The sequence below is a fragment of the Onychostoma macrolepis genome, chromosome 16 (genome assembly GCF_012432095.1).
Source record: "Onychostoma macrolepis isolate SWU-2019 chromosome 16, ASM1243209v1, whole genome shotgun sequence".
Classification (NCBI taxonomy): domain Eukaryota; kingdom Metazoa; phylum Chordata; class Actinopteri; order Cypriniformes; family Cyprinidae; genus Onychostoma; species Onychostoma macrolepis.
In genome coordinates this window covers 21,165,075-21,187,070 of record NC_081170.1, presented here as the reverse complement: position 1 = coordinate 21,187,070, position 21,996 = coordinate 21,165,075, and the positions used below count along the sequence as shown (strand labels likewise).

General features: G+C 35.7%; 1 protein-coding gene across 4 annotated transcripts in view; it reads right to left on the bottom strand.

The window, feature by feature from the left end:
• col14a1a (collagen, type XIV, alpha 1a) overlaps positions 1–18,582 on the bottom strand; it is a 128,029-nt gene extending 109,447 nt beyond the window's left edge. For 3 of the 4 annotated variants that reach the window (XM_058747747.1, XM_058747749.1, XM_058747750.1), the window contains exons 1-5: positions 18,239–18,582; positions 16,721–16,842; positions 9,915–10,031; positions 2,968–3,111; positions 2,562–2,651 (exon numbers count right to left, since the gene is read on the bottom strand). In XM_058747747.1, coding sequence (XP_058603730.1) covers positions 2,562–2,651; positions 2,968–3,111; positions 9,915–10,031; positions 16,721–16,808 — 439 coding nt within the window. In that variant the 5' untranslated portion in view covers positions 16,809–16,842; positions 18,239–18,582. The remainder of the gene's footprint in view (positions 1–2,561; positions 2,652–2,967; positions 3,112–9,914; positions 10,032–16,720; positions 16,843–18,238) is intronic. The other variant, XM_058747748.1, reaches the window with a different exon arrangement.
• Positions 18,583–21,996: the final 3,414 nt, after the last annotated feature.

The following is a 21,996-nucleotide window of genomic DNA, read 5'->3' as shown; positions in this document are numbered from 1 at the left end:
CGATGCTTAAATAATGCAAACAAGTCACTGGACAACATACATGTTAAAAAATATATATAAATAAAAAAATATAAAAAATAATGTGCCATGGATATATTAAACGGAATAGCCTCTGCACCGACAATTCAGTTATTTTAATTAAACCATACTGTTGATGAAAATAAGATAAAAATAAAAGTGGTGGTTATTATTATTAAAATAATGATTTTGAAAAAGTAGTATCTTAAATTAATACCACTGTTTCAAAGAGCAGCATATGCAGTTTTAGCTGCGTGCGCTGCTGAAGAGCTGAATGAACACCAGTAAACTGAAGAGCTTATTATTTATACAACATAAACATAATATTATAACTTATATATGCACAAAAGCGTTATTAACATAGCGTAGTTATTAATGTTGTGCGCTGCTGTTTGAGCTGCATGAGATGATCACTGAAGCGCTGTATTAATGCTCTATTAGCTTAACCAAACGAATTCTATAGGCCTATGACATAAATCAGATATATATGCATAAGATAAACACAATATTACACCCTACAATTGCACAAAAGCCTACAAATGCACAAGCAAACTTAACTGTGCTAGTCATGAATGTGTAGCTCCGTTGTGAATGCGCTCTTCCCGTAACAACACGCTAAAACACAGGCGCACAAAGACTCCATTCATTATTTAACAGTAAGGTTCTCATTATAATATGACAGACTTGCCCTGCACATGTTGCACTTCACTGTATTTTCCTTTTTGAAATGACTTTTTCCAATAATATTTAAAGCAATTAAAAACCATCATGGCGAACAGTTCGCATCTGAAGTGCCTCTGCAGGAAATAATGCTTTTTTTTTTTTATTTTCTTATCGGTTCGATAACGATAACAGAAAAATGTACATTTATCGGCCGATACCGATATGGTGGTCAATATATCGTGCATCCCTAATAGCCACTTTACTTTTTAGCAATTTAGAGGCAAATTTCACATAATTTGCTTATGTCCCATTGACAGTTAGGTTTAGGGGTGGATCTTAATGCTTAGTTTTTACTAAAAATAATGTTTTCATACAAGTCAAATCCTATGAATTCAAACAAAATGACCAATTCATAAAACAGTTACATTTTCTTATGCAAACGGATTGTCTATAATTGTTTGAAATAATTACTTCATGTTCATTTCTCCTAAAGACTTTCAACATCTGAAACGATGTTGATACATACTGTAGAAAGAAAAATCCTGAGAACTCCATTAAAGGCATAGCTCACCCAAAAATGAAAATTACCCCATGAATTACTCACCCTCAAGCCATCCTAGGTGTAAATGATTTTCTTCTTTCAGATGAATACAGTCGGAGTTATATTAAAAAATACCCTGGCTCTTCCAAACTTTATAATGGCAGTGAATGGGGGTCGAGATTTTGAAGCCCAAAAAATCAGCATCTATCCTTATTAAAAGTACTCCACACGGCTCTGGGGGGTTAATAAAGGGCTTCTGAAGCAAAGTGATGCATTTGTGTAAGAAAAATATCCAAATTTAAAACTTTATAAACTTTATAAACTGTAATCTCTAGCAGCCACAACTGCACTTATGTTTTATGTATTTTTTCCTTTTTATTCGAAACATTCCCAAACTCATACCATGAAATATCTTGATTCTCACCTTTATAGATTATGTTGATAGTGGGTGGTCAAAGTAACCTAATAATGTAATCTAAACTATGCATAAAAACCTGTCTGTTTATGGGTGTCATGCCATAACATATTTTTAATACAACTGATTTTATATTTAATGTGAATTTAACATTGGAAGTTAATGTGAATAAAAACATTGCAAGTTAAGCTACTAATCATAACACTTTCATTGTACAGAAAGAGAGTAAAGAACATTTTCACTGACAGTCTAGTTCAAGCACTCTCAAAAACTCCCATTAAAATCACTGAAGCTGTTTACACTATGAAATTAATATCTTACAGATTCGTACACACATTTGCACTTTGTTGTTTCTGACGAGAGAATTCGCCAGAAAGATGTATTCAGTCAGCGAGCGAGTGAAGAAAACGCAGACATTTTAACGATGACTCATCTGAACACCTATGATTGGTCATTGCATTCAAAAAGCCCAACAGCATCGTGTGTGATTGGTTATAATGCATAGTGCTGTAAAAACACATCTGTATCTGGCTCAACGCAGAATTGAATTTAGCAGCTGATGATTTGACGCACTGAACGTTATAATCATGCCGGTGTGATTGTATCAAATATAAAAAATATTAATCGGCAATTTTTTGTCTTTTGGAAGCTACATTCAAAATCCACTTGGCTCAAAAATCTGAGGGGGCACGTGCATGATGCCTCTGACTGCCAATATAAAGTTTGTAAGAGCCAGGACATTTTTTAATATAACTACGACTGTATTCCTCTGAAAGAAGACAGTCATATACATATGGCATTAGGGTGAGTAAATCATGGGGTAATTTTTACTTTGGGATGAACTATCTTTTTAAGGCTCCTATGCTGTGAACGAGCAACGTCTGATCAATAAAAACATCTGGGGAGGTTAAACTTTGGCTTTACCTCCTGAGATCTCATTGCCCTCATCCACAGGTCCAGGATCTTTCAGTCTTTGAGGTTGAGTGGTGTCTCCATCACTGCTCTGGTCTTCTGCTGAAGAGACGTGAGGAATTAATCAAGTCCAAAATACTCATACATGTATAACATACCGTGTATAACTTTAACTAAATATACAGTTAGAATCATCTAATATTTTTAATATCAGTATATGAATAACTCATTCTTAAACATGTAAGCCCTGTATATTTGTATACACGGTGTTACTATGCAAAACTGATGCTGTTATTTTCAAGGCACAAATTTTTTTATTGTTTTCTTGAAACTCACAGGAGACTACAAATCAAACACATTATTTTCAGTTGCAATCCGTTTCAGCGGGATTGCTTCAAAGAAACAAGGTATTTCGTACCAGTATATTTTCCCTGAAGTGCTCGGCTGTGCAGGTTTCCACTCACAGCTATAACCTTGACGGAATATTCCTTCCTGGGATTAAAATCCTTTATTATTGCTTTATTCTCTCCCCTTGCAATTTGCAACTCGGTTGTTTCCCCACCTGTCATCAGACACAAATCAGAGAAATCACAGAGAGGATGGTTAGTATGCACTGTCTCGTATGCCTGTTTCTTCTCAGAAACCCATCAAAGCCTGTTCTTTATTGTCTCACTGCCAATGCCAAGCATTTCTTTAGATGCAATGTCAGAAGGGAATAATGCTCTTAGTGATATTGCTATTGCTGAATAAAATCATGAAAAATAATGAATAAATGAATCACTTCATAAATTCCTATATTTACACAGTCAAAAGTTTTTGAACAGTAAGATTTTTATTGTTTTTTTAAAGAATACTCTTCTGCTCACCAAGCCTGCATTTATTTGATCCAAAATACAACAAAAGCAGTAAAATTGTGAAAATGCTATTTAAAATAACTGATTTCTATTTGAGTATATTTTAAAATGTAATTTATTTCTGTGATCAAAGCTAAATTTTAATAAATTTGATCCTTCAGAAATCATTCTAATATGCTGATTTGCTGTTCAAGAAACATTATTATAATAATTATTATTATTATCAATATTTAAAACAGTTGAGTCATTTTTTTCAGGGTTCTTGGATGAATAGAAAGATCCAAAGATCAGGGGGGGGTTATAAAAATTAATACTTTTATTTAGCAAGGATGCATTAAATTGATCAAAAGTGATGATAGAGACATTTAAAATGTTCCAAAAGATTTCTATTTCAGATCAATTCTGTTTTTCTCAACTTTCTATTCAGCAAAGAAATCTGAAAAAATTCTACCCAGCTGTTTTCAACATAATAATAATAAATATTGCTTGAGCAGAAAATCAGAATATTAGAATGATTTCTGAAGAATCATATGACTGGAGTTCATATGAACTCAAAGAATCTGTTCTGAGAATTTTCTTGGTGAAAAGTCTCGTCTGGTTGACAAAGTTGTCGATAGATAGACTGTCCATTAATGATTTAAAAAACACTGACATTTCTTGATGAATTAAACAATAATAAGCATGTTCTTGAATACAGAATAGACAGGCACAGACTAACAGACATAAAAATGGGCATCCCAAAATCTGTCCCTCAGACATCTAAAAGAACAGACTTCCAAACTGATCCAAGTTCTCTAATGCAAAAGCAAACATATAATGTCCAAAACAAACTAATAAACAATCTGTCCAAAGTAGCTTTGCTCTGAGCCAGAGGAGAAATAGCACTGGTCTGGTGAGTTGTGATGCCAAGTTATCACCCAAATACAATCTGTGGGTGGATGCTTTATGGCCATTGCACAGCAAACAACTTCATGAAGTTTGTTTGCAGTATTGACAGTGACAAATAGTCTGTTCTAAAAAGGTCTTGGCCACAAACTCATCTCTCTTGCTTCATGACATCCCTGTCTGGTGACAAAGTTTGTGATTATGACTTCAAAAAAATGTTTGCTTTTGGTAATTTTGTGAACTGAGAAGGAATGACAACTTTCACTAACCTAAAGGGATACTCCACCCAAAAATTAACATTTTCTCACTTTCATTTGCTCACTCTCATGCTGACTCAGATATTTTGACTCTTTCTTTTGTCAAATGAACACAAACAGAGAATTTTAGGAAAATAGTTCATCTCTGTGAGCCCATATACTGCGATTGAGTGAAAATCTCAAAGTTGATGCTTCAAAAACCACACAAAACGAACACGACTGTAATCCATAGGACCCCAGTTGATGAATCAATATTTTCTGAAGCAAAATGATAGGTGTGTGAGAGAAAATCACCAATATTTTTGACTTTTTAAACAATAAACCATTGCTTCCAGCCAACTGTCACATGCACATTCTTGTGTTCACACATGACGTAATATAAACATCAACATGTTGTAAAGCGTATCATAGGAGTGCTGTGAAACTCTGACATTTACTGTACATCAAGCATGAACTTATGATGGTTTATAGTTAAAAAGTGAATCTGTTAAAAAAAAGTGAATCAGTTGTTTCGCTGCCATTACATTAGCTATGTTTCCATCCAAAGATTTGAATTTAACTTATGCGCAAAACTGGAATATTGCATAAAATATTTGCGAATAAAGCACCGTTTCCATCCAACGAGACAAAGAGAACAAAATCGTCACTTCCTGGTAAACTGGCACTAAATATCACTAAGAAAACTAGGAGAAGCCACTGAATATAATAATTTTCATATACTATAAATTACTTGCGCCTCAGAGCGAGCAGACAAAACACAATAAATGCAGTCATTGCTTTCGGAGGTGGATGCCTGCTGTTTGGGAACATAGTCATGTAAGACAATTATACAGAAATAATTTGACAACAGACTTTGCTCATGCATTTCAGAATGACCATAACAACATATAGATGCTGTGAACGAGATCGGTCTGCTGCTAGTCAAAGTTATCCCGTCTCATAGCACAAAGTCACATGTCTTTTTTAATGCGCATCGATTAATTTATTTGGTAAATGTGTTTCCATCATAGCGCATATGCGCATTTTTTCTTATCGGATAAAAAGTTTATCCTACTCAAATGTGCACTTAGGTTTTTTACGCACATTTTTTGAATTTATGCACATCTTGGCGTTTCCATCCAGCGTTTTTTTAATGCGATAGTCAAAAATGCGCATAAAAATAGGTGGATGGAAACACAGCTGATTCATCAAACTGGTGTTGTATGGATTACCGTTGTGTTTGTTTTGTGTGGTTTTTGAAGCATCAGCTTTGAGGGTTCCACATTCCATCTGTGTTCCATAGAAGAAAGTCATATATACACTGTAAAAGTGATAAGTTGACTTAACTTAAAAAAATTGAGGAAACCCATTGCCTTAAAATTTTTTAAGTAAATGATAATTAAAAAAATAAGTTAATTGAATTGTCAAGTTCACTTAACTTTTTTTATTATTATGTACTTAATAATTTTAAGGCAACGGGTTTCCTCAATTTTTTTAAGTTAAGTCAACTTTCACTTTTTACAGTGTATCTGGAACAGCATAAGGGTGAGTAAATGATGAGAGAACCTTCATTTTTGCGTGATGTATGAAAATAAAAATAAAATAAACCATAAAAGCATATTGATGAACTAAAAAGTGCAACCAAAATTTATTGCATTTGAATCAGTCATGCCTGAACAGCGGCATACTCATATCACAGTCCCTCAATGTGATGAAGAAGCCTGCCCCTGCAATTCAGATCCCTGACCAATGATCCTGATTAAAATCCCCGTGGCTTGCCGAGAGATCAATTGAAGGGGAGTGGAAGTTGCTTATTCAGCAGCAGTGGGAGCATGATTGGGGTTAGACTCAGAGTAGGGGGAGTCAGAACTGGAGAACCACAGTTTGCTGATGACTTTGCACATCACGCTTCATAGAAAAGTAAAAGAAGATTGCTGCAGACAGCAAACTGTCACCGGTTCTCACGACAACATCAAAGCACTCCAATTCTCATTTGTTTAAACGAGACCAAAGGACAGAATTGCTTTGTCGCATACGAATATCTCCTCTTTGATTTTTAACAAGAGTGGAGCAAAGGGCTTTTGAGGGGAAAATAGTCTATAGTTACATCTAAAAATAGATACGAAATCAATTTGTGCTTAATCCCAATGCAAAATTTGATAACTTACTCTGTTTTCATATTTGACCACATCTATTACTGAACATATCCTTAAATCGGAAAAACTCGCGTGTTTAGTTTGTTTGTGCTCAAGGGGAAAACATGTAACTTCTAAAGCAAGGAAAGTACCGTAGATGCAATGAGCCAGAATGTACTTTTTCAAGAGTGATTAAGCACCTTGAAAAATGTCTCTCCCTTCAACATCTCACATCTCTCTCTCTCATTTTCTTGTGGCTAAGGGCACTTTGTGTGAGGCTGAATGTGGTTTTGTGTGATATCATCTCGCTAGGGTGCACATCAGTCTTTCCTGTAGAAGAACAGCACAAGCTGAGATATCTGATTGATGAAAAATTACTCTTATGAATGGTTCTTTTGATGAGTCAATCAAAAATATTCACGAAACGGCCTCATTAGTTAGCTCTTTGAAACAGACTCACTCAGTAAGCGAATCACTTAAAGACGTTACTTTTTCTTTTTTTTTGCACTTTCATTGTGCTGTTATCTATTTGAAAATGAACCGGGGACCTCTATATATGATATATACACACACAAACTTTTAGTTTGTAAAATTATTCTATTTTCAGACTGGTTGTTAATGGCAATATGTAAATAAAAATGCATTTTCTCAGTGTTTTGTTGTATAAATTAATACAAAAATAAATTAAGCAATTATTGGTTAGTTTAACATTGTCAGCTTTGTTTGGGAAGCATAATTAACACAGCATTTTCTTCAAACAAGCAAAAATATTCTTATAAGGCCACAAAGTGATATTTATGTGAAGCAAATACAATTGTTTACTAGAATTACAGCATCAAGTTGGAACAAATTAACAGCTAACAGTTGCTGTCCATGAGGGAATTTTTCAGAGAGGACGATATGTAAATTAATATTGATCAAACCTATAAAAGACTGCAGGAGGTTTAGAGGCGCAGTAATTAATGTCACAATATAACCTTTCAGATCAATAACATAACAATTGTCAATATAGTAAATCAATGGAACAAATACAGACTACGATCATTATAAACATTTACACATGCATGCACATCTACATACTTAGTGCCCTATTTTAACGATCTAAGCGCATGGTCTAAAGTTCAAGGCGCAGGTTCACTCAGGGTGTGTCCGAATCCACTTTTGCTAGTTTATCGACGGGAAAAAAGGTTGGCGCAACTAGCGCATGGTCTATAAGGTTTGTCCCTATTCTTTTAATGAGTAATGGGTGTGTTTTGGGCATAACGTGCATTAAACCAATCAGAGTCTCGTCTCCCATTCCCTTTAAGAGCCAGTTGCGCTCACGCTATGGCGGATTCGCTATTTACCCAGCAGAATTTGCAAGCGCAAAGACTGAACACGTCTCCAGAGAGGAAACGGATCTGCTCGTGCACAAGCAAATAAGTAGCCTAATTCTGACGCATGCAATGACAATCCATTATGACATGTAGGCATTTTTATATTTATGTAGCCTACACAATAATAATCTTTTACATTGTAATCCTTTAATTTTTTATATTTGGCATGTATATGTGCTACTGCGCGTCCCTGTGTATGTAATAAGCAGAGTGCATATTACTAACGTGCTCTTTAAATAACAAAAAAATTACTGCACCATTGACTTTAGACCAGGTTTTAGTTGGTCAATGGCATAGTCTATTTCAGTTGCCTCAAAATAGCAACAGGCCAACAATGCACCTGAACACACCTCGTTTTCAGAACAGCACGCCCATGGGCGCACAAATGGGCGCAAATGCATTTGCTATTTAAATAACGTGGTGCAGGATGTGAAAATGATAACTGCATTGGACTGAATCTAGCAAAAAACACTTGCATCGCGCCTGGCCCTTAATGTTTAGAGAAACTCCATCCTCCATTCCTTCATTCTAGTACATCTATATATGGCCTGCTTCACTTATTTTGAGATGCGTCATTAATTTAATCAATAATTTGTTCAATTTGATTCGTTTCTCTTTAACTGTTATCCTTAATAGTAGGTTTAAAGATGCAGTGAGATGATACCGAAAGCTAATTAGCTTAAACCTCTGACAGATATTAGTTATGTACAGCAGTTTTTGGTTCCATTTTGGATGGAAGCAAACAATGTTGCATCATTTGTATATTCTTTCTTATCTTCCACTTTAGTAATGAGAGGTGATTTTATGCTGTCAGTCTCTTCGAACATTGGTGCAGTAATTAAAAGTTACTATATGAAAGAAAAATATTTTAAAATATTTAAATTTGACATTAATGCATTTGCACTGCAAATCAGTGCATAAACTTTGTCAGCATCATGTTAATTTTGAATAAATTTTTTTGAATTTTTCAACTAAAACAGTCATTTGTTGTCATATGTTTCATTTTAGGAGCTTTGCCATTTTCATTTTGCAGGCCTTTCTAAGGACGCCAATGTTGTTGTGAGATTGGACATTTACAAAGCTGACATCAGATACCATAAATACAAGCAGCTGGATCAGACAGTAACCTCCATCTGACCTCCTTGATTCTGACCAGGTACCGCAGCCAGACATTCCTCACCTCAATCACAAAAGAGTCGCATTGACCCGCTCTGATGCAAACTATCACCTGTCCTCATCCAACCCTGTTCCATCACTTTAATACCTCAATTCTGGCCAATAGAGAGAATTATCATGCCCATTAATGCCACTTTGCACATAGGAACACAGCAAATGAGCTGCTATAATTGAAACGAGTGCTTTTCCCATCTGTTGGGAACGTCTCAACTGGCTGATGAATATCTATTCTATGGACCCAGACCTAAAATACACAGAGCTCGGGAATGTGCTCTAAGAAACAACGAGTTTGGACATGGCTTATTGTTGCCCCAGAAAAAGGGGTTGTGAGTGTTTAACAAAGGGGGGAGTTTACAGAACTGATGGCCAGTGCACCTGGTTTACATAAAACCAGAGAGTGACCTTGGCTGTTTATGTCTTATCAGGAGCTGTATTAAAGTCCCAGACAAGGACTATTGTCAAATATGTAAAGAAACAAAGAGTCCTTCAGATCTGGCAAGGTTAACAAATACATCTGTCGAAGCTCTCAGAGGGAAGTGAAGAAAATCTGAATGCATTTAAAGACTAAAGTAAAGCCGAAAAGGACTAAAACAGAGACTGTATTTCATTAATAACAGATTTAAAAGAAAGCAAACCTGTATGCATATAATATAGTATCCAAAATAAAATAAAAAAATGCTGTTTTACTGTCATTGCTTCTTACCTGGTTCACTATTATATATAAATTTGTAGCCATCATATTCTCCTTTTGGTTCCTTCCATGAGACAAGTAGCTTGCCTGCACTCAGAACTTTAAATCGAAGTCTTCTTGGAGCTGGAACTGCAAGGAAAGAAAGGAATTATAAACTGAAAATGTGCAAATGATGACAAAATAAATATTTTTAATATTTTTCAGATAAGAGTTTAAATTGTACTTGGATAAAAATCTAAGGAAAGGTATGTTTTAAGTCATATTCTCACTCTTTTGTTTACAGCCATGTCCAATTTCAGGTTATAATAATCTGTAAGGTGTTTAATATTAGGAAATGTAAGGTGATTTAATATTATTATTTAATTGTCCATCCGACATAATGCACATAAAATCATGAACAGAGAGTTACAGTCTCATTAAAAATGACAAGACGGTAATTGAGAAGAGAATGTGACTTTTAAAGGTCAGAAAAGTAGGTTTCTGCTATTTTCTAAAGCATCCTAAATACCAGTGAGGTTGAAGAGAAAGACAAGTCTTAAAAAGTTCAACAAAGCATATTACTTCAGTTTATGAGTGTCTACAGCCATAAACAACTGATTAGAGGTCGTCTTTCATCATTCAATCCTAAACATTTTCTACTGAAGTAAATAAACCCTTCTGACCCATAATCAGTTGTTGTGTGTTAGACCTATGAGAAATCGCCACACCCAAACACATCACACATCCCACATGGAAGGTAACGAAACATTGATTAATCAATGTTTCTCTGTTCTTATGTTGTTCACATGCCGCAGTTCTGCTCAGAGAAAGAAACCGAGGTACTACATACTGTAAAGTATATATGAAGAAACCACATTGGCACAAACAGAAAAGGAAAATATACAAAAATAAAACCCAGAGGTCCATACTATTGGAAGCAGGGCGTTTAGGAGACAGAGATAAGACATAATACTGATCTAGGTGCACCAACCTGAGGATCGGAACACTGCTGGGTTTCCTGTGAGGTGAACATCTCGCTTCTCATGGACACTCACACCACACTCTGTCCAATATGTGTCTTTGGGGAACTACGATTCAGTTCCATCAATAACACATTTCTGTGCTTCAAAAGTGGAATCTACCCAGCAGGTAACAAGGTAGCAAGTAAAAGGGCTGAAAGATTAGCCTAAATGAAGCTGTTCTCAGTTTAATAGTGGTTAGTGATAAACTTATGTTTTCCATATATATAGTTGACTACATATAAATTACATAAATGTTTTTGCAAATAAATTATATTATTTATTTGTCTTTACATCATGCTATAGAAATGGTCCAACATTTTTTTTTTTTTTTTTTTTATTTGTTTGTTTGTTTGATTATTTATTTATTTTGTACAGCAGCTAAAATGACTAAACACTAATATTAATTATTAAATGTATTAAATGTGTGTGCATTACCATTCAAAAGGTTGGAGTTTGTACTTTTTTTTTTTAAGTAATAATTTTTTATTCAGCAAGGATGCATTAAAATAAACAAATGCTGTTCTTTTGAACTTTACATTTATCAAATCATTTAGAAAAAAAGCATCAAAATCTAAAATTACACAGAAATGTTTATCAGCACCGTTTTCAACATTGGTGATACTACAAAATATTTCTTGAGCATCAAATCAGCATATTAGAATGATTTCTGAAGAATTATGTGACAGCTGAAACTGGAGTAATGCCAAATGAAAATTATTTTTTTGTGATCACAGGAGTAAATTAAACTTCAGAATTAATAAAACTGAAAAGAGTTAGTTAAAAATTTAATAATTTTCACAATATGTTTTACTGTATTTTTAATCAAATAAATGCAGCCTTGAGACTTCTTTATAAAAAAAAAAAAAACACTTTAAACCGACCCCAACTTTTTGAATCGTAGTGTATGAATCACTTATTACAAATAATAATTAATTAAAATAGTTTCTTTCTACAATGAACTGCATATTAGTACGATTTTAATTTGGCTACTGAATTAAGTAAAGGGAATAAACTAAACAGAGTCAAAGTTAACTTGTCTATATAAAATAACACTTAAGAAACCTAACTTATCTAATAATTATTATATCTAATAGTTCACAAAAATATACAGTATATGTGCCATAGCTTTGAAAAAAGTTATGGAACACCAAACTGTATTCTATTCATAGAAAGTGTCAGTGAAAATTCTTAGTCATTCATGTGAGTGGGATTAAATGAGTACTGATATAGATCCAGCCATCCAGAGAATTTGGAACATTTTTCACAACAGATCATCTGCGTATAAAGTAACCACCCTGGTTGTACGAATTTAGAGGGGAAAAGCGTGGTGTTGTGCCAGCTCAGTACTGCACACCATGACGGAAATGAAAAATGTATGCGAAACACAACTCAGAAAGTAATTCCAACAATGTTGAAATGCTAAAACTCTGCTCACGAGCCATGAATAATGAATAAGAACATAATACATTCATCGGTGTGAAAAAACAACAGATTTCTGGAAGCAGTTCCATGACAGTTTCATAGAATATTTCTTGGAAAACTGTCTTAGCACACCCAGGTATCCACGTCTCCTGGCTCTTGGTGATTAAAGGTTTTGTGCCAAATAGACTCCTGTAGAGATTGAGGGGGAGGTAAGGAACAACGGCCATGGTGGTTTAAGGGTGACAAGTGCTGACTTGTAACTTGAAACGAGAGAGATACGAGCAGGAGGTCCCGTATCCGTCTGTATGTTAGAAACGCGTACCCACAAATCCGCAGGCCTTTGATGTGGTTATCTTTCATCCTTTTGGAGACACTCAAAGAGTTCTTACTCCAAAATCCACTGAGTCCTTTTATCATCGTGCTTCCAATTACTCACCTGTCAGAGGGCTCCGCACTTGTTTTTGTACGTTTATTTTCTACAACCTCAAAAATCGCTGTTGAGGGAATTAAAATATTAATGCCTACTTAGCGGGAGCAGTCAGAAACATTCTGCACTTTACGATCATCTAAGTCTGTTGGATCTGATGTAAATTTACAGAGATCTGAGAAGCAAGAATTATGCAGGACCAGTGTTGGGTGTAATGCGTTACTAAGTAACGCGTTACTGTAATTAAATTACTTATCCACTGAAAAAGTAAAGTAAGGAATTACTGTTCATTTTTAGGTAATTTAATTACAGTTACTTATAAAGTACTTGCGTTACATACACTAAATAATTTCAACAGTTCTAAAATCAATATTGAATTTGAAATCTAAATTTACCATCTAAAGATAAAATTGAATGCAGCGGCGTTAACCCTCCGCGCGCCAGTTCGTTCACTTTCAGATTTCCCTGATTCACAGAGAAACCTTAAATACTCAGATACATATAAGTAGTGTTGCCAACCGTCCCGTATTAGCCGAGACCGTGCTGCAGCGACTGAGAGCGGCTCAACGGTGTTTAGTGTCCCGCAGCAGCAGCGAGAACAAGTGACTTTAGCGCAGCTGAAGAGTTCTGCGTTCAAATGCACGCAATAGGCTGAAGCTTGCCGCAAAGCCCCAGCAAACATGACCATGAATGTGTCCGCGGGAAATAGTAAGGACATATTTGAATTATTTACTAATAAACTAATGTTTTCTGAGTCCGTGTCGCAAGGATGAAGTTATTGATCCTGACTCGCCGTCTCCTCATTAGACGCCTTTAGAGAGAAATGCATCTTTATTGATTATGATTAAGATTATAATAAAACTTCGTTTTCGATTTTTTTTTTCGTTACGTGATAACTTAAAGCTTTCTATAGATATATTTATCATGTCTGTGAGGCATGTATTCGCTCAGCTTCGGTTCGTTTTTGTGAAGCGCTCCTGTTCAAGACGAGACGGCAGAAAACGCATCATGTTTGTTTTCTTTGTTTAACCTTTTGTTGATATTGTGAGTGCACACAAATAAAAGTAGACCCTTTACAGTTCCGAATTATGTATTACTCTTACCTTTATCAGAAAAAAAAAAAAAAAAAGACGGCCTAGGCTATTTTAAGTTGTTTCCACTGAAAAAATGCAAGTGTTTGAGCTGCTGCCTCCATGTCCTGCAGAGCGCGCTTTAGCTTCCACTCTCCGCACAAACTTGGTTAGTGCACATTATTATTATAGTGCAGGTTTAACGTTTAAACATTGTTATATGCTTGAACTGTTTTAGTATATCTATAGATTTTATTTTAGGCAAGTCGAGATGATTTGAGAAGGCTAAATTGATCAAACATAGGCTATGATCAGCTCACTGTATGCTGCTGGCCGCTTGGTCGTTATACATTATATAAAACTTATATTTAACGAACAAAAATACTCCAAACGTTTTTCTAAATTAACTTAATGAAAAAAAAGAATATCATTTCTGTAATTTATTATTACCTACAATTGGTTAACGTGTTATTTTTACATAAACCTGTATAGATTTTACTAGTTGGGCTTTTCCTGAACATCTTACCAAACTGAAATGTATTGTTTAACTTTTAAGCTTTTTTGTTATTCAGATATTTTGCAGAGTATTTATATTTGTTAACCAAAGAAGGTTAACATTTTTTATAAAAATGTTTAAGTATTAAAGTTGTGTTAAATCTAAAAGGCTAAACTATTCTATGTTTGACTCAAATTGAAAGAATAAACAGTTTAATTTCTATTAAGGTTTATAGGGATTTTAAGATGTAGCCTAATTAGCGATTTAAATAATTAAGTTACTTATTGAGTAACTAAGTTACTTTTCAGACAGAGTAATCAGTAAAGTCATTTAAATACAATATTGATGATGTAATTAGTAATTGTAATTAATTACTTTTTGAAAGTAACTTACCCAACACTGTGCAGGACCAAATGAAAATCCGGAAGACTTGGCTACATTTCTCATCTCACCAATGTGTAAAAACACATTATCTAGATTAATTGTTTAATTAAAGCGATGTACTGCCTGTGTAAATCCAAACAACAATTACGTTAAAACTGTGAATATGAATTATTTTGTTTGACTGTTTGAGAGTTTTAACAAGATTTCAGACAGACTGTTTAAGGTTGACCTTCAGTTCTTTTGTTTAATTTTTCCGCAACTTCATCATGCACACAACACAGCCCCTTCCAAAACGCTTTCATAATGTCTCATCATAGCGCTTTGTATCACTGACTGCTTCTACCCATTCATTCTCAGCAGGGCATTGTCAGCATTTGCAATCACTTTTGCTCCAACGCATCCAGTACCCACAAACAGTGCAATGTTTTCTACATATTTTTTATAGGAATACGGCAGGTTCGAAAGCTATAAGTTAAGCTCAACCGATAGCATTTGTGGCATAGTGTTAATTACAACAAATAGTAATTTCAACTCATCCTTTGCCTTTATAAAATGCAAAAACTGATGTAATGGCCAATTTTTGGAGGATATAAAAGAGGAAATTTGAAGCTTATCATTTTTTGCATGCTTTTCGCATTTTCAAATTGAAATGTCCTAAATGTGCACTAAAAGCCACATCCAGTTTTCTCCAGAACAGATGAACATTAAAGTGGTCATTTTATGTATCACAGAAGTTTGGAAATGAAATATCCGGAGAGTGGCACTAAAAGCTTAATGCTCTATCACTTTTGAAAATAACATACCACCTATATGAAACCCTACACTAAACCCAACCGATATCAAACACGAGATAAAACAAATTTGCTGAAGCAACCATGCCATTTTAGCTTGCTTCTACAAGTCCTACATCAAAATGTATCAGTTTACAAATCATGCTTAAACCTACTTCAAAAAACTACTCCAACCTACTCAGACAGAATGTGCTTTATTTTAAGGTCCAATTATCACCATTAACAAACCATTAACTATGAATTTTGCCTAAATAAACTCCTAATTTGCTGCTTATTAATAGCTAGTAATTGTTAAATTTAGGTATTGGGTTAGATTAGGCATGTAGATTACGGTCATGCAGAATATTACCATAATCTATATAAATACTAATAAACTAGTTAATAGTGAGAATTGGTCTCTATACTAAAGTGTTAATGTGTATTTTAGCTTTTATCTATTGGCCCCATTCACTTCCATTGTAAGTGCCTCATTACAACCCAGATGTTTGCTTGTTTAAAAGCAGCTACAAGACAAAATTAATTTTCATGGTTATCAACATTATGCTGCAAGTGCTGTCGATTCATCTAAACTTGTATTAAACCCAGAATATTCCTTTAGCTAAAAGTCTTTGGTTTGTTTATTCCCATTCAGCTGCACCACTGAGCAGTTTAAAATTACACCAACAGCTTTCAGTGATTTGAGGGATGAAAAGAACCTTTCTAGGTGGCATAAATTTAAAGACTACACATGCCCATCACACAAGTGCTGGTCTGGGAAGAAGAGTGAAGGCAAAAAAAATTTCAAAGAGTAATCCAAACTTTATCTTCCGAACAGAACCTCCCACTCCAGATGATGATCCAGGCTCCACCTTTCACTCCAGGGCCTGAGAGGAATGTGAAACTCCTTCCAAGCAGAGCAACCAATTAAGCCTTTAAGCTGCCTTGAGGGATATTATCATTGTGGTCCCCTGTGATGTTAGACTAAATGCTTTTCCACATCTCTATCCCATCTAAAATCCTCAAGACTCACTTTAGCTCTTTTTACTTTCTTACTGAGGGACGTTATACTAAAATGAGTCCTCTTAGGAGATGTGAAGGTGCATTAAGGGTCGAATTCAAATGTAACCTGGCCATTGTGACTAAATTATGCATTAAATGATTAGGACAACATTTCATATTTTAGACAGCCACACAAAAGCCAATAAACCAGAGCAAATACCAATTCAGAACCATGAAGACAGCAATTACCTTGAGCCGAAACAGGGGTGAAAAACTGAATCAGTGCCAGCGAGATAAGCGGACACCACAGCTTAATCCTCGATCCCGACACCCGCATCCTTATAGCCGTGTGAGTGATGCTTGCCCTGCACCTACGGAGGCAGAGAAGCAGAGAGTGAGTGGAGGAATTCACTGAAGCTGTGTAGCCTCAGGGGGATTTCAGAAACACAGAGAGGGAGGAGGGAAAGTCTCTGCGGGTCAAGAACAGTAAAGACTTTGTTGAGTTTTGATGGACAGCCAGTGAGAAGTGCTTCCTGAGGACCATTGTTGTTCCTGAGAACAAGCAGGCCACTACGGCTCCTGTCATTCATGTCAGATAAGAAGGCTGACGTGTGTTTAGAGAGGAAGCCGCCTGGGCTTGTTCAAGAGGGCACCCCCACTTGACTTGAGAGTGGTCTAAATTAGGGTCAAGAGATTATGCTGGTTAGCTGCAGACTATGGTATGTAGTTCAATAAGTCAGTATTCCTTAGCTGTTGTGACACATGGCTTCGTCTCCCTCTCTCTCTATATATATATTGTTGTTGTTGGTCATGATATGCCTTTTTAAATGGAATATCGTTTAAATTAAAGCTTGTTTGGATGGCACATGGTTGTCCATCAGCATTTCACTATTAATTTATCTCAAAGCATGCTTTTTATTCTGTAAAATGGGATGAAAAGCAAGCTATCAAGGCTCCGAGCATTTTGTTTCACTCAAATATTTGTACTAGAAGAGAAGCCTTTTTTAACAAGCCCACAATGCACGGTTAAATTCACTTGGTTGTCTGTCTTTGTCCCTCTCTCTATCTCTCTCTCTCTGTTTCACCTGCTACTGAATGATGAATCCTGAAATAAACATCAAGCGCTCACCTTGGCTTCATTTCTATTCTCAACAGCACAGTAAAGATGAAACGTGCTAAATTTAAAAATAGATGTAGGATACATCAAGTCAATTCTTTGAGCATTGGTGGTGTCTGGGACATCCCTATGATTCTCTCTCTCTCTCTCTCTCTCTCTCTCTCAGTTAGAGAGAATATTATACTAGCAATAATAATAATAATAATAGAAAGCCTACTTATTTATATAAACTATAGCCCATTATAAAATTGTTTCTAAGAACATTTGAAAAGTTATGTGCGCTTCTATTTACGTCAGTTGGGGAAATATTTTACGATTAAAAAAAATAAAAATATATATATATAGGCTATATATAAAAATGTGTGTTATATATGTAATTAAACACACTTTTAAGTTTATTGTGTAAGAAATAAATTGAACAAAAAAAGGTTTTCCAAAATTAGCTATACATTAAATTAGCCTACCTGAAATAAATTGAAGAAAATGCATAACAATACAAAGAAAAGTGGCAAAACAGTCAAAAAATATGTATCGCATATATTTTCTAGTCTTTATCTTGAATAATTCTCACAGTGTAGCTTTACCAAACGTTATATCAGATAATGAGTAGAGAATGTAGCCTAACAGATGAAATCCGACAGCAGTCTTACCTTTCACACCATTCGCTTCAATGAAATCCGCTTGATCTAAATGTGATCCAAATTCCCGCTTCTTGTGATGGTCAGACTTCACTTGTATCTTCTCGCAGCGTCGGTCGGATGGCTCACAGCGCTCTCCGTGTGCGTGTTTCGTCTGTCTTTATTCGCCCATTCCCTCAGCTCTTCAGCTCTGCACCTCATTTCATCCTTTAGTCTCGAGTCCGGGGGAAAAAAACGTTCATGCGACCAATTGCAGCCACTGGACAGACGACGAATGATCTCACGACAATCAAGAGCCCTTCTCAAATACTTGATCCTGCCTACATGTAGGCTGTTCAGCGCGGGAAAGAAAAGCCATTATCATTACATTTCAAGGGAACAAACATAACGCCTACACCAGGGTGATGGATGATTAAATTGACTGTTATGACACTGCCTAATTATATTTTACTAACTGAAATTAATTGAATCGGTCAGTGTGCGCAATTATTCAGTTAGGCTACTTTCGAAATTTGAAAATAATTTTTATTTTTAAGATAGTATTATCTGTCACAGTTAAACGTGAATTATCTTAAGAACTTTTTTAACAAAACTTGTGTAATTTCAGAATATTTTCTGAAACTGTTGAATCAGCTTATGTAGGCTACTTTAAGTGAAAAAAATTATACAGGCTACTCTTAAAACTTTTTGTTAGGGTTTTCACATCTTAATTTGGAGAGTCAGAAGAATCCTCCAATATTTCATAATTGCACACTGGGTTCAGCTAACCTAGCAGTTTCAATGTAAAAAGCCTCAATATCTCAAAACATGCACTTCCATTCTCTTTGGAAGTACTTGTATTTTAGATTGATCATCGGATTGTATTTCTTTGTGTTCTGTTCTCTGTTAGCACATTGGGAAGAACTTTTTATCCTTTCAGTAACACCTGCACCTTCTTATATCAGTTCAAGTTGAGCAGGGAACAAAGCTATCTGAATGTACACAAGACGTGTTTAAAGGAGGAGATGTGAAAGATATATGAGATTGTGTGTGAGATGTTTCTTACTGTGTGCAGGTTGCTGATTGGACAGAATCCAGAGTGCGATGTTATTTTGGAAGTTCTCTGCATGACCCAACACTTGTAGAAATCTACCAAATTCACACTTATCACAGGTGTTCTCTTGCCCAAGGTTTGCCAGAGTTAGAAAAACCTAAAATGCGTGTAACCACATTCTTGTAATCCATATTCTGCTTGGTTATGGGGATGAAAGAATATTGGACTGTTGTTATTCATTATTTGATTGCCATGGGCCATCACACTGGCAGCACTTCCCATGAGACCGCAGATTTGCAGTCTGAATGTACCGCTTCATTTGCATGACTCATCTGATGAGTAAATATATTACAGAGATGATCAAGGGTTCATAACACCCCACCATATGATCATTCACCATGTTTTTGAAGGTTACAAGAGCATGCAAATGTTTATGTTCACATTGTTGATTTTAGTGCAAATAAATATGACTGCCAAATTTAGATTTACAACCAATAACAATATGTAAATATGGTTGAAAAGTGCATGAAGTGTTTTGAACTACTCTGAATCTCTCCTGAGGACAAGTCTTGTACTTTTGCTTACTGCCGAGCATTAAAGTGCAGGAAAGTGTACGGCACTCTATCGCAATCTTTCAAAAGAAAGAGGACATTTTGATTTGGAAAAGAATCTTATAGACTTTCAAAAACTTCTTCACAGAATAAATGGCTCATTGAAAGCAGCCCAGCTTGCAGCGTATACAGCATTTATCAACTTCAATGTACAGTCAGCGCGGGACTGGAACGGTGACACCTGGATGCCGAGATGCAGTGGCTGTAAGCTCTTTAACTCTGAATGGCTTATTCCCAAATGACAAGGCCGAGTGTAATGAGGCATTGTGGGCTAATCAGCGGGTTCATTCAGCAGGCTCCAAAGGAACCTTATATTACTCAGCGACTTCTAATTAACCGTGGGATACGGCAAAAGATGATGGTGTGGAGGAGTCTGCAAGACCCTGGGGATACAGGAAAGAGCAGTTCACACAGACAAGCAGATGCACGCTTGCACATAAAGGCAGTTTTCACACAAACACACACACATAGTGTTCGGATGGATTGCACTGTAGAGGTGTACATGGTAACAAAATGGACACACCTCTCAAAGATCAAAGGTCTTTAGGAATAAAGAGTGAAAACATTCGCATGGGGGTCACAGCAGTGGCATGGACTATTCCAGTGCATATCGATCTTTGAAATTTCAGTAGCTGTTTGGAACTTTGGATCCATAAAGTGAATATGCCTGTCTCAGTGTTTATTTAATATGGCATCCCTTAGCAAAGTGGGAAGGACATGGAATACGGCTCAAGTTTGCATATTCATATAAATCTGGCAAATTTCCAAACTCTTTTGAATAGGATGAAGGGCTGATGAGCCATGCCCTTGTTAGACTTATTTTTAAGATTTGGCCAGCCGTCTCATCTCAATGTGATTTGCCCGTGAGGAGGTTTCAGAAAAGATTCATCATTAACACAAAAGGTTAATATTTTCCACAGGCCGTCTGTGAAGGTAATCAGTGCACATAACTGCTTTGTTGAACAGTGATATCTTGCATAAATGGGCTGGGCAATGTTCTATGCTCATAAAAGTGCAAGGGATACGTGGCCTGTATAAGTATGCATGTAAAAATTTAGAAATGTATACATATAAATATATATACAGGCTTTCTTGTAGCTCAAACTGAGCAACGCCAAGGTCTTGGGTTCAAGTTCCATGCATGAATGTATACATATGGATTTTTTAAATCTTTTTTATCTTTTATCATTATATATATATATATATATGATACATGTTGGGCAGAGCTTTGGAGTGGGACTGTGGGATTACCAAGGAAGGAGCGGTTGGCATCTGATAAAGTTCATCCATCAGTTAAAACTAAAAAAGCATCTAGACTCCCTTCCCCTCCCACTTCTGGGAATCAGCAGCAGTTTAGGACATAAACCTCTGCATGGTCACTTACATAGACAAATGTGGCCGTTCTGAAGCACTTGATTCACTTCAGTTACATTTCTGCAGTTTAACGATGCACTTCTGATCTGTCACATACTGTCTAGTCACCCATTAAATTAATTTGCAATAATCATGGTTTATTTAATCTGTTCTAATCACATCTTGTAAATCTTTCAGCTCTTATCTTGTCAGATTCTATAAAAATGGTTGAAGCAATTTTGATCCCTGACAATGAGTAGAAAATGTTCTTTTTACTCAGTATTACTTATTGAACCCAGGTAACAGCCTCAGTGGAGGATGGTTGACTTAAGACAGAGGTTAAATGTCTGTTTTGTCTGCTCTTACCTCATTTTAGTCTGCAGGGAATTTGCTATCAACACTCACAACTCACCTCGTCTACTCCTACAGCCAGAGCACATTTAAGTAGTGCTTGGAGGAAAAGGGAGGGAAAATTAATGCGGTTACATTATGTTTCATTCAGACAACAGGTAAGATTAATATGCTAAAACAGAAGAGCACTATTAAATAAATTGGAAAGACACACTGCCTCAGTAGGAATCACATAGACAGGAAATGAAAAACGTGGAGCATTTATAACGCGACGTTAACAAAGACGATTACACAGAAGGTCAGTTGTTTAAAAGAATGTCATCTTGACATTATTCTAGCCGCTGACGGTCAATATTTTAACTTTCAGTTTTAATGCAACAGAACTAAACTGAATGTCGTATCAGACGAGGCAAAGAGTAACA